General features: G+C 33.3%; 1 protein-coding gene across 1 annotated transcript; it reads right to left on the reverse strand.

Moving 5' to 3' along the window:
• Positions 1-289: 289 nt before the first annotated feature.
• LOC128220504 (DNA polymerase III subunit epsilon-like) lies at positions 290-5827 on the reverse strand. Its single transcript, XM_052928923.1, has 3 exons — positions 5693-5827; positions 3206-3444; positions 290-1669 (listed from the first exon to the last, which is right to left on the reverse strand). Exons 1-3 carry the CDS (start codon positions 5761-5763, stop codon positions 1122-1124), a joined length of 858 nt encoding a protein of 285 aa, XP_052784883.1. The 5' UTR covers positions 5764-5827; the 3' UTR covers positions 290-1121.
• Positions 5828-13676: the final 7849 nt, after the last annotated feature.

Consider the following 13676-nt stretch of genomic DNA (forward strand, 5'->3'; position numbering starts at 1 on the left):
TAGCGCGCAACAAGACAAGACACATTGCACAGTTATCCAACTGTCATCATTGGTAAGCATTGTGGTAACCGCACAGTCAGTGAAAAGTAAGTTAGTTTTTACTGGGCGTTAAAACTATTCGAAGTTTTTTTTAAGATAAAATAACGCATTGCTTAAGAATGGCAATCTAATAAAAACTGTAAACTCGCATGGATTGTATGCAGTCACTTCCACGCATTGTTCTGTTTCGACATACTGTAATTAAGTGTTAAACTTCAGAGAGAAAATAACAACAGCAATTATAAAAATATCTAGGTTTATTTATAAAAAAGCTCCAATAGCACTAATATGCATTATAAAAATACAGGTCTTGAATATATAATGGCTCGAATAGTGCTAACACATATAATCAAGCTTTAGACATACAAAACATAATGGCTTCAATAGTACTAACACACATAATCAAGCTTTAGACATACAAAACATAATGGTTCCAATAGTACTTACACACATTATCAAGCTTTAGACATACAAAACATAATGGTTCCAATAGTACTAACACACATAATCAAGCTTTAGGCATACAAAACATAATGGCTCCAATAGTACTAACACACATTATCAAGCTTTAGACATACAAAACATAATGGTTCCAATAGCACTAACACACATTATCATGCTTTAGACATACAAAACATAATGGTTCCAATAGTACTAACACACATAATCAAGCTTTAGACATACAAATCATAATAGTTCCAATAGTACTTACACACATTATCAAGCTTTAGACATACAAAGCATAATGGCTCCAATAGTACTAACACACATAATCAAGTTTTATACATACAAAACATAATGGCTCCAATAGTACGTACACACATTATCAAACTATAGGTTTACAATATATATTGGCTCTAATAACATACACATTATCACAATATCGGTACAGAATATAAAAAAGGCTCTACTACCTCACAAATATAAAGCAAATTTGATATAAAAAAACCACACACCTAAAAGCGTGCATCAACAACGGCTACAAATGCACAGTCTCACACTACGATTTAATTCGCAACAAATGTTATAAAATACTTATAATGATGACCAAAGACCTTTTGGCTTTTATAACAGACCATTGTTTAAATATCCGAAAAATCAAAACTGTATTTCAGGATTTCTTTCCGATATAGATCGACAAAACTAATGAGCTTGCTTAGCGCATCTACATCAGCAGTGGCATCGTGCTCATTATACCTAGTTCCAAGCAAGGAATGTACAAGGTTAGCTTGCTTATGCGACTGTCCCGGATACATCTTTTGGAAAATTGGAAGGGAATCTACCAATGTACAAACACATTTATAGAGTCTGTCCTTCATACCAATACTCTCGATGGCCGATTTCACAACACGAAAATCAAACCATCGACCGTTATGGGCTACCAAAGAGACATTAGGAAACTGTTCCAACCATTCACATAGTTCACCAATGGCTACTCTGATACCGACTGCTTCCACCTTTTTACCTTTTACTAACATTGTATTGGCATTTGTCATAACAATGCCAGTTATTCTCTCGGCATCATTTGTTAAACGCTTTTTCGGTTTTACATACTTGCAAAACCTTGAACCGCTCAATTTTTCCATGGCCGCTATTTGTGTTATGTGTGGCATATTGTCTCCATTTTCAACTGAAACGAGATAGTTTGGGATATTATTTCAGACAAACCGAAGCATTTATATAGAGAAAATGAACAGTTTTGAGCAAAGACACAAACCAAGAGTCCAATTGGTGCCTTCTGGTCAACTCTTGTGAAAACAAAACATTCAAGATGCCGTTTAAGCTGGCCGAAACTGGTTTCAAATGTAAAATAGCACGTAAGATATATGTATCTCTCATGACTTTATCATATCAACTTCTCCATTTGCTTTGATTATTTGTCAAAAATATCTTTATGGTATTTTTTTGAATATAAAATATTTCGTTAACATTTACGCAGCGTTTGGACAAGATCAACAGCAAACTGGCGTCTTAGACGACCGCTAAAATATACCATAACTCGTGATTTCTTTCAAAACTGTAATGACTTTGAAATTTGTTCAGAAACCTCCTTTGTGCTTTTGCTTATATTGTACAAGAACATATTTTGATTTTTCGGCCGTTTCAAAATCAAATGGCGTGAAAGATGTTCCCCCAACTAAAACTTAATGATGTTTAAGACTTGTAACTGATTGAAAGCATTTAATGATTCAGAAAGGATAAATGGAAAGATAAAAGCCACAAATGCGTAAAAGATGGCGTCTATATATATTTGTTTTATTGTGGACATCACTACTTTCCTGTAAATTGTTACTCCTGTTCGTACAGGAAATTGAAATTGCCATTGAAATAATGGCATTCCCCACAAAATTGAATATGAAATATACACCACAATTAAGTAGAATAGCAAAAAATACAGGCAATAGGTTTCTCGTATATTGATCATTTAAGTATGGCTCTCGCTGTCCCAATTTTGCCTCAATCGGCCCCGTTTTTAGTATTTTTAAAAATATTTTGTTAGTTTAAATCATATCAGTGATCTAAAAAAAACACTGCAAGATTCCACCCGATCCTGTCACGTAAGTGCTCAGGGCTTGAAGCTTTTCACTAATATATTTTGAATAGAGGACCAGTAGAGGACGGATCGTTACCACATACTTGTTAAATGCAAACAATATCACTATATTAACTTCTGACAAAAATAGCATGATCAATGCGAACATTTTAAAGAAATTCATTTCTGGCAGTTTTATGATGGACGCTACTTTGGAAGTTGTGTTGTCCATAATACTGCTTCAATACTTTAAATGCAATTGTGTTTTAATACAATATTATTAGACAATTTCTGGCAAAGCATCTACGCATATGGAAACGTTCATACTAAAATAAATATTTGTTAACCTTTGTCTCCCATCTTGGACGACATTATCAATATTAATTATCTGTTATTTATTTTTTGGTATTAGATAACACATTTTCTTCCGTTTAAAACTAACAATTTTAGCCGACTAAATGCCAAGGCATATACACATAGTTCGCGAATACTGAAAATTTGTACCAAGTAGCGGACATCTTTTACCAAAGTTCTTGTATGGAAGGCTACCAAAATATGGAAACACATTTTCTATATACCGTCATGCATGGTTTGCCTAAAAATGATCTAATAAAATATACACGTAATACTGACTCAATCCTGTAGTTTCTAAATCGAAGGTTATGATAGTTGGATTATCATCCCCTGGCCGTGTCCGTTTTCGGTGCGTCTTTTTCCTTCGCTTTGGCTGGACTTTTTCGCAAGTGTAGTCCGTTTTAGGTTTTTCCTTTTCCTCTGTTTTAGTTGGACTATCACTCCCTAACCTCTTTCGTTTTTGGTCTGTCCTTTTCCTCTGTTTTGGTTGGGCTATCTCCTTAGCCTTGTCTGTATTACTACAATTATCAACCAAATACATCAGTCATCATATTGTATTGAATGGTTGTCGGTGGTGAACCCATGGCCGCCAGAGATCATACAAATGCCTCTGATAACAGGGAAATACTCAGCCAACAGCTCATTGTGTCTATGAAAACAAGTACAGAAAACAAGAAAACAAAAGGAGTATTGCTGCCTAGGCGCGTGTTGCCTCTACATATAAACATATACAATACCGATCTTGTTTAAAGAAGAAAAAGGTTTGTGTTTGATATCAAAAGTATTTACGGGTTTCTTAATATAAACATATAAACATTAATCAAGTAACAAAGTTACAGTCAAACTCAGATTATAATAATCCGGTAGGAAATAAAGTCGGGAATTCCCAATTTTAAACTTTGCTTATAGCACGCAGCTCTTTGTACATATCCCGCATTGCTATTGTACGCAAACCACTGAATGTCGTGTTGATGCATGCGTATCAATCTCTTGAACGAGTAGTTTTCTTTTCTAAATATATTATCAAAACTAATGTAGGAACCTTTTAAGCCAGAAGATCTGGGCCTGAGATAAAACAACTATTACTGGTATGTTTCTAAAATCAAGGTTTCATGTCCAAGGGGTTTAAAATTGTCAAAGGAAAGCAAGAGGGAAATACTTTTCTCAATGCTACCATCTCTGTATATACTAAGTCCAAAGCATGCCCAACTAATGATGGTGCTAACGATGATGATGATGATGATGATGTTGATGATGATGAATGATGATGACAAACCAGTTTCAAAAATAATGTTTTGACAATGTTCCATCAGGCGGCGGTTTTGTGAAAAGGTTTGTCGAAGTGTTCGAAAAAGAATAATATCAAACTCTGGTAAAATACCGAGAACGGCGCTCCGTAAGCGGCATAGGCTGCAATATTTTTTATTTAAAATTGTAAAAAAATAATGAATTATCTTTGTATAAAGACTTTATTCGAAGCAAAATATTGCCTTTCGACGTAGCATGTATGACGTTATTTATCACGTGGTATACACATACTGTTAGTTGATTAATGAAAATCATATTTTTGTTTTATATAATGGCAGTTATTTCCGTTGCAGTTTAAACTAAATAAAGGCGTAATAGAAATAACTATATTTTCAATATCTGCAGCAGTCAAAGCTAACCTCTGTCGGACAGTTGGACATGTCTGATATATTACCATTTGGACCGACGGAACTTCTATTTTGGTCGATCATTTTGTTCGGTGCAAAATTACAGGTAGCGCCGTTTAATTTTCGGGAAATTTACTTTCAGTTTCTATATGATAGTTTTATATGTACATGTATAAAGTTTATGTTTAAACTAGTAAATCATGAGTATCATGAGTATTCAACATCTGTGAATCCCAATTTGTAAACTATGTTTTTATACCCGAAAATACTATTAACGCTCCGGGATGTCGTACCTTTATGACTGACTCTCTGTCTTTTCTGATTAACGAGGTTGCATTTCTTTACTTTACTTTCGTTTTCACTATTGTGTTGATTTTGACTTGTAATCCTATTCGTTAAAATATATAACTTAATAGTGAATTCAAAGTTTAATCAGATGAGTAAGATCTACCTGCTCCAGGGTTTAACGAACTGGAGAAGGACGATTTATATTTGTTTTTGAGGGAGGCCAGGAAGAAAAATAAATGACTTTCAGGAAGAAGGAAGTTTTTGAAATATTTCATTTTTTTGCAGTCATGTTTAGGTTTGTTTTGATTCGAAAATTTGAATTATCTTCCTTTTGAATATCTATTAAACAAACAAAACTACAAACTAATCGTACATTTGAACGAATCTACTGATCGGCAAAATATTGCTAAAACATGGTCAATACTACAAAAAGAACCTTATTATGTTCTAAACGTTCTTTCGTGCATCACGTATGAGCAAACAAACACATATTGTAGTGTTTAATAACCTTATAAAGATTCAATAAAAGGATTACTTGATGAGTAAATACCATTTGAAACAGTTCGAATTATAAAGCAGATGTTGATTTTAATATTTGCCACAATACAACTTGATTCCAAGCACACTCACTTAACCTGTACCTTAAACCACCCCACACAGGGGAATCCCTACACCATACTGCATGTGTGTTGACTGATGACTATGTACACAGTAAGAAATATGGTGAATTATTTTGATGTTTAACAATTAGTTGCAATGGCTAAAAGATAATCTTTATAGTAACATAATTTATGAAATAAAATTAACAAAAACATATACTTACGATTGTCTTCCTTGGGTATCGTACATTTTTCTAGCATTTGGTGTGGGTTTCTTAGCCATTTGAACGTTCATTTTGCCCAATTGTTTACAAACTATGGACTCGAACCAGATATAATATATCCAGGCAGATAAAACTTAAGTGTAAACAACCTAAAAACATTAATTTCCGGTCGATATTTGATAACAAGGATATGATATAATTAACGATAACAAGCTCAAATATCTGTGTTTTGCAGCAGCTTGACTTTCATTTCAATGGTTATATGATAAAGGTTTTCATTTTAGGACATATTTGCTGATTGGTATATTTGTTAACATCTGTTGATAGCAAAAAGCAATTGTTTTAAAAATGTATACTAGTACTGAAATATTTTAGAGATATTAATATACGTACATTTCCCACGAAGATAATATAAGAAACGTTTATATCATGGTTTATTTTTAAATAACGTATAAAGTACATATGTTCACCTTGAGAACGACGGATTTTTTTCAGTCACCAATTTTTTTATTACGAAATGAAAACTCTTCTTCAGTTGTAGAATGGCATCTGCATATTGATACTGATCAGGCCTAAAAAATACGTTTGGTTCGGGTCATCCGAGCCTACCTACAAAATAGGGACCGACCCTGCCGTTTTTATAGTCAGTTGGTAAAAAAAAAGTTTCAATATGTAGTTTAAAACCTTTTACGATTTATACAGAAGATCAGTTTATCACCTTTCTCAAATAAGGAAAATGACATTCTATTATAAAGCCTGATAGAAAAATAAAAGTAAAAAGCCTACCTACTATACCTGTTTTTGAAAAGGATCTAACCTTAACCAAACCTTTTGTTTTGGCCTCGTAAAGCTGAAGGAATATGATACATGAATCAGGGTAAGTTGAGGCCCGGATAGAATTATTAATGAGATTTGTTAATACGGAAATAATATAATTACTCCAGTCTTACGAATCTGTTTTAGAATCAGGGAATTTCCCTAAATGTGTTGGAGAATGCTAGTTAAGCCTAAATGCAAGATAAGAAATGTAAGTGAAATTTTAGAAGATTAACCTTATTTAATTGTATTTAAAAAAAAATCCCATTTCATACACAATATTTGTACTCGCCTTATAGAATGATTATGTTCAGCCGAAGCGCAAGGGGGATCACTGGTACTCATGTTATTCATAACGTTTACTCTGTGCAAATCGTCTAAGTAAATTTCGCACTCACGGAAAAATGAGACACACCTCAGGCAATACGGAATGTATAATTGATTTTGGTAAGTGCTAATGAATATATATGCGTCATTCTCTAGCCTATGTTCCCAATGGTTACTCCTGTAAAGAAAAGGAAAAAATAACACGTGAGTTCCGACGAATGCTTTACAGTAAAGATGAGTACTGCGTACATTTTTGCTTTGAATGCATTGGAACTTCATTGTTAAATAACTAGAACTCCGCGAGTCGGATGTGTCGCCTGACGATTTATTTACTGTCGACATTATAGCTGTTAGATTGGCATTTTATTCATTTATAGAAAATGATGTTGCCATTTAACTTTCAAGTGTAGGTGGCATTTGAACCCTCAATCATATATACCTACGGAATTAGTTTCAGGTTGAAACCTCCTATAGTTTACGAGATATGCCACGGACAAAACCTAAGCAAGAAAATTAACAAAGGGCAATAACTCTAAAAATATGGCAGCAAGAGTAACGGTTCTTGTGCACTGCACTTGCCCTCAATGAGATCTATCTAGCTATGAAGTTTCAAGTTGATACCTCTTATATTCTTCAAGATATGCCCCGGACAAAACTTTAAGCATGAAAATTAACAAAGGGCAATAACTTTAAAACTAAGAAAGCAAGAGTTACTGTTATTATGCACTCCACTTGCCCTCAATGAGATATATCTAGCTATGAAGTTTCAAGTTGATACCTCTTATATTCTTCAAGATATGCCCCGGACAAAACTTTAAGCATGAAAATTAACAAAGGGCAATAACTTTAAAACTAAGAAAGCAAGAGTTACTGTTATTGTGCACTGCACTTGCCCTCAATGAGATCTATCTAGCTATGAAGTTTCAAGTTGATACCTCTTATATTCTTCAAGATATGCCCCGGACAAAACTTTAAGCATGAAAATTAACAAAGGGCAATAATTTTAAAACTAAGAAAGCAAGAGTTACTGTTATTGTGCACTGCACTTGCCCTCTATGAGATCTATCTACATATGAAGTTTCAAGTTGATAACTCTTATATTCTACAAGATATGCCCCGGACAAAACTTTAAGCATGAAAAATAACAAAGGGCAATAACTCTTAAAATATGAAAGCAAGAGTAACAGTTCTTGTGCACTGCACTTGCCCTCAATTAGATCTATCTACATATGAAGTTTCAAGTTGATACCACTAATAGTTTAGGAGATATACCCCGGACAAGCGAAAATGGGACGCGGACGCCGCCGCCGCCGACACCGCCGACAAAAGTAACCCCTATATGTCGTCTTTTCAGGCGACACAATAACGATACACTGTATTGTTTATTTGTTGGTTTCTCACCGGCAGTTGATGACATTGTTAGACAAAATATTTGGCAATTTATATAGAACAAGAAAGATAAGGTATTAGAGGAAACTGTTTCAATATATTAAACTGTCAGCTCATGTTATAAAAACTAGGTCAAACAGATGAAGCGTTAGAATGTTTGCTTGGTGTAAGGCAATGTGGACTAATACATTATATTGTATTGATGATTTATTTAAACGATTTGAAGGAAGAGCTTACATTAAAGGCACAGCTATCATAGATGTGAACGCAATTAAAATATTTATGTTAAGATTAGAGTATGCATTAAATATTTTTGCAAATACACCAGAAGATATGTTAACATATTTACATCCGTACTTGATTTTCTGAACGATAACAATTGAGTTCATTTTGCATGAACCGGTCGACCTTTCCTGACCTTTGTAGGTGGAGTTTCGCAACAAAGCAACGCTCTGATTGGGCGCTGGTGAATCACTGCGCGTAGTGATTTTACTTTTATCTACTTTATTGCTAAATATAGCAGGGCACATGTTCTGTTGAATGCCGGCTTGTTTCATGTTTCTTCTGATGTTTTACTAACAATTTAAATGAAAGACATTATTTTCTAGAAATATCATTTGGAAAATGCATTATTTTGCATTTGATAACAAAAGAACACGCATTTAACAAATAATAAAAACAAATTAAAATTGACACTACGTTTTTTACTACGGTTTGTCTGCACAACTGTCAAAACAAACATGGCTGATGATTCGGAGTTCGGCGATTTCTTTCTAGGACAAATGTATGATACAATATCGGATTCAGACAATGATTATTTTTCTACGATAGAATTAGGCGATATCTTCGTCTACATTTAAATACATGAAATGATTGGAGACTGCCCAAATGTCATGTATTTTCGTGAGTTCGAACATATCTTACTATTGACAATTGGAGAAGACTAGCACGACACAACACTTCAATATCTTTGCGAAAATTAAAAGACAACAAAAAATGAAATTATGGCGCTATAATTACCTTGAAATGGAAGTTATCCATTAAATCACCATGACCACATTTTTATGTCCCCTCACAAGGGTCATGCATATGTAAAACATGAGTTAAAATGTATCGGAAGTTCTCTTGATTAAAATGAACATATTACAACAAAAATCATTATTACCTCCACATATTTAACAGAAACAATTAAATGATCAAAGAAAAGCTTTGATTCTTTATTTCTCTCTGCAAATTACTTTTGGACTATTTATTATACGGAGGAAAAAAACAGCTAAAACACCAAGAGCGACAAGTGCTCTTACCATTTACATTCGCTCTTCACGTTTTGTTCCCCTTTGTTGTAATTAAAGTCTTATTCTCAAACACTATTAGGTCGAAAACAAAAGCCAAATAAAAAGGGCAAATGTAAATATAAGTATTGATTCTTATTTTTTGTTAGCGCGGTTTATGCATATGCAAAATCGCGGCCGAGCGTTCATACTGCATGAACGCACAAAGAATAAGAATCAATCCTTAATTAATACTCTATATTTTTAAGCAATACTGTAAACGCTGGAATTAAGTTGTAAACATTAAAGCGAAACTAAGATAGTTGTGTTAAGAAGAGGTGTTGGACTGCCTCATAATTGTACTTCCATTATGAAGTTGGCGATAATGAGATTATCAACAAATACTGTTACCTGAGCTTTGTTTTCACGTCTGGTAGTCATTTAAAAATACGTGCAAGACATAAGCCCGTAAAACACCAGCATGTTTTCTTCAAGTTAAAGCGAAGTTGATTTCACTTCACTGTAGACTATACTTAGATCTGCTTGATAAACTTGTAAGCCATTTTTTCCCATTTTTTTACTTGTAGAAAGCATGCATACTTTCATTTGCAAATCAAAATGGGAGAATAAGACATCATACAGAATAATTGTGTATGAATTTAGCTGAGAAAATTAGATTGTTTTCATTAAAGTTACCTTTTTATTTTTTTAGTTCTTGTTCCAAGTACGTGAGGAAATTTTCAGACAATGTATGTAAAATGATGTTAGGAGACCTTGAGATTAGTTACAGATCATATAAATGTACACTTAGTGTTACAGATATGCTGCGTAACGTTGGGTTTGATGAACTATGAGGGTGGTCGGCATAATGTTACTAGTTTAATACCGTGCTGTTAAGTGTATGGTTCTTGTTTGTTTGCTAGCATTTAATCTTAAACGAGTCAAGAATTAAATTAATTTCAGATTATATATCATATCACCAAAAAACACAGACGATAAATACTAGGATTAAATAGGTGATACTACTTATTCATCTTAAAATAAATACTAAATGTTCTTATTTTCCAGTATAAATGTATACTTTATTTATTATTTTTTAATCAAGCTTTTATCTGTATCCCCTTTCAAATACAAGAACGTTCAACACAAACTCTGCATTGGAGCATCATCATATTAAATAATCGATTTAATATTTGACAATAGAAACAAAATTGAATGGCAATGCTCAAAACAAACGAAGTTAAAAATCAGCACGTTTTAAATGTGCTGCACAGGAGGTTGATGATCAGCTTGTTGTAATGTTCCGGCAATGTCATACAAAAAAGCTGAATGCGAGTACTTATTGTTGACTTAAATTTATTATCATTGAGGTTAAATTATATAACATATATTTATAGTAAAAGGAATGATTTAGGTACATACAAAAACATTTGTATTCCGCGACCATGTCATGTGAATACATGTATACCCTTTTATATAGAAAGTATGGTTTTCAATTAAAGGTCAGGTTTTCGTTGGGATCTTGAATTCGTGGATATGTCAACCCACGAAATCCACGAAAAAAACCCCGAATATTTATGATTTCACAGTACCATATCAAGGTGTCGTGCAGAAACAACGAGCTGACATAAGTCAACATGGTCGTTGTTCTGAAACTATAATAATGATGCCGATTTAACTCTCAATGTTGTTTTTATATAAAGTCGAAGTTCCACAAAACAGACAAGAACACAAAAAGAAATACACATCAATAAAATTAATGAGAGTGAAAAGATTGTACAGTTACGTTATGTGAAATATAATCAAAAACTTAAACAGCTTTGTTTAAAAGCACGAAATATGAAAGGATTGGGTTTTTTTGTTATTTCTTAAAATGGTAACACATTTTAATTTTACCATACGCTGAACGTATGTTCGAATTCAGGTTCCTGCATCACTTTCCTTTAACTCCTTGGCAGAAGATATCAGTAGTAAGAGCATACAGAATGTTCTCTCTTTCAAGTTCAAATATTGTCAAAGTTATATACTCCTCTAAAGACTTCGAAGATTGTTTAAGAAATGCCTGAATATGCTGCTTATTTTGCATAGCGGATGTAATTGTTTGCCTTTCACTACCTAATATCAGATTTATTCCAAGGCATGCTTGTGTAAACATGCATGAGCTAAACATAGTTATATTAACAAATCAAGCTGCAGATGCAGGTACTCTTACTATCTCCGAATTAAAAACCTACCTGTATTATTAACTATGTTATCCGCCTTCCTGGGTCTTTCTTACGGTGTATCTAGTTGTATTTGTTTGATTGAAAAGTGCTCCTATCAAACAAAATAAAACACAGTTTTTTTTGTATTTTCTTATATTCGTAGACTTTCATGACAAATAATATAAAACTGTGGAAGAACGGTCACTTCCTAAATGTGCAATCGAGCAAATATAACAATAGTTCCCCGTAGACACATTTAGCAAAAAGACAAAGTTAATTGAACACCCTACTGCAAATAGTAATAATTAGCAGCGAAAACTGTAAAATTACTGATCGTACCCAAGGTGAGATGAGTTTATGAAATGAGAAAGAAATGCAAGCTTTGATAGATTATAGGCTCCATTTATACCATAAATTTCAAAAGCAACCATAAAACATATTTTTGACTGGCGGGACCATTTAAAAGGCAATGCATTATTAAAGAATTTTACACCTCTCTGGCAGACAAATCGATTGTTCTGAACATGTCAGTTGAAATATCCGTTGTTCGTTACTAGACATTCAGCTACTCCACATCGCCGTAATTCTATGCCCTTACTTGTTTCCGATTTCAATATTCAGTAGACAATCGTTGGAATCCAGATTGGGGAACTCATCAGTCAATGTTCTTTGTGAACGGTCCAGTGTTTCTTTCATTAGTATATAATGTGATGATGTATAATGAACCGTGATCATGCTTTTATTTGCTATATTTTGCCTATTTTAATTTAAAGTCTTACGCATCAATATTTACATGAATGGAATGATACTATCTCCAGTCTAAACAAAATGGTCAATAACAAAATGTTTAAAACTAAATAATTTTAAGTATGAACGATATTCACATTGTATTACTTGTGATAAACATAGAACGATACTGTTCAAATTTAGATTAAGTACATGTAAACTATGTAGTCAAAGTATAGGTAATAGGTAGACTACTTTTCACTATGTTGCCCAAAACACAATGGCATACGTCATAAATATAGAATAAGTTCAACTTGGCCTAACCTTGAGGTAGCTCACCCATTATGAAAACCTCCACTTTAAACTCTTCAATTTTAATGCTTTAGCCTATGCTGTTATGTCGAGGACTACAAAATTTTGAGGGTTTCAAGGAAGAGGTTCGAATCCATCCAGAAGCGCAAACATTTGTTGTCGTTAAGAAACTTAGCATTTATTACTTTAAACCCTTTACAGACAATCACGTCAGACTTATAACAAATAGTACTTTGTTTGCGAATAACGCATGTTTTACAAATTCAAAAACTCTTGCAATCCATTATAAAACAGAAGTTGTACCCATCATAAAAATAAACACGAGCCAACAGTGCCTTGATCATGCGAAAAGCACAAGGAAAACGGCACAATAATTGTTTATATGATGAATCCCTTTATTATAATAAAAAATCAATGTGCAAATATATATATAGTATAAATATATTAATTTCTTGATTTTGAATGAGCATGTAACTGTTATTGTTTGTTATTGATTTTGTTATTGTCAATGATTTTTAGATAATTAGTTTAGTTTAATCTTAGGTATTTAAATGTACAAAAAGCCCTTATTGACAAAACTGTAGAACATATGGTTTGTTTCGGTTATAATTACTGGCTTTTTGCAAGTACATTGTCATTCTCGTTTTTTTGCAAGCTGTTACCGATCCGTTGCTGTGTGGCGATGCCCCGATCCATCTGTCAAACATGCGACAGTTCAGTAAGATGCTACCACACCTTGGACAGGCAATCGATTCCATGCACTGTGAGGAAATTAATTTCTGCTACTGTTCATCTGTTTTGCGAGAACAAAACCGCTGTCCTCTTTTTTTTACATATAGTTTATATGACGCACCTAACTACTTCTTGTTTTACGTATTTAACAGTTGGACGTTGTTTACATATACTTACGTATTAATGATCAATGATGCCGTTTAAAAA

This window comes from Mya arenaria, chromosome 15 (assembly GCF_026914265.1).
Source record: "Mya arenaria isolate MELC-2E11 chromosome 15, ASM2691426v1".
Classification (NCBI taxonomy): domain Eukaryota; kingdom Metazoa; phylum Mollusca; class Bivalvia; order Myida; family Myidae; genus Mya; species Mya arenaria.

What these genes read in the sequence shown, in the direction of transcription:
- LOC128220504 (XM_052928923.1), bottom strand. Translation starts at nt 5,763, where the DNA reads ATGAACGTTCAAATGGCTAAGAAACCCACACCAAATGCTAGAAAAATG. An exon ending in GATACCCAAGGAAGACAATC is followed by an intron (nt 3,445 to 5,692) that starts GTAAGTATATGT and finishes TGATAATTGTAG; the next exon opens with TAATACAGACAAGGCTAAGG. An exon ending in TTTAGAAACTACAGGATTGA is followed by an intron (nt 1,670 to 3,205) that starts GTCAGTATTACG and finishes ATCTCGTTTCAG; the next exon opens with TTGAAAATGGAGACAATATG.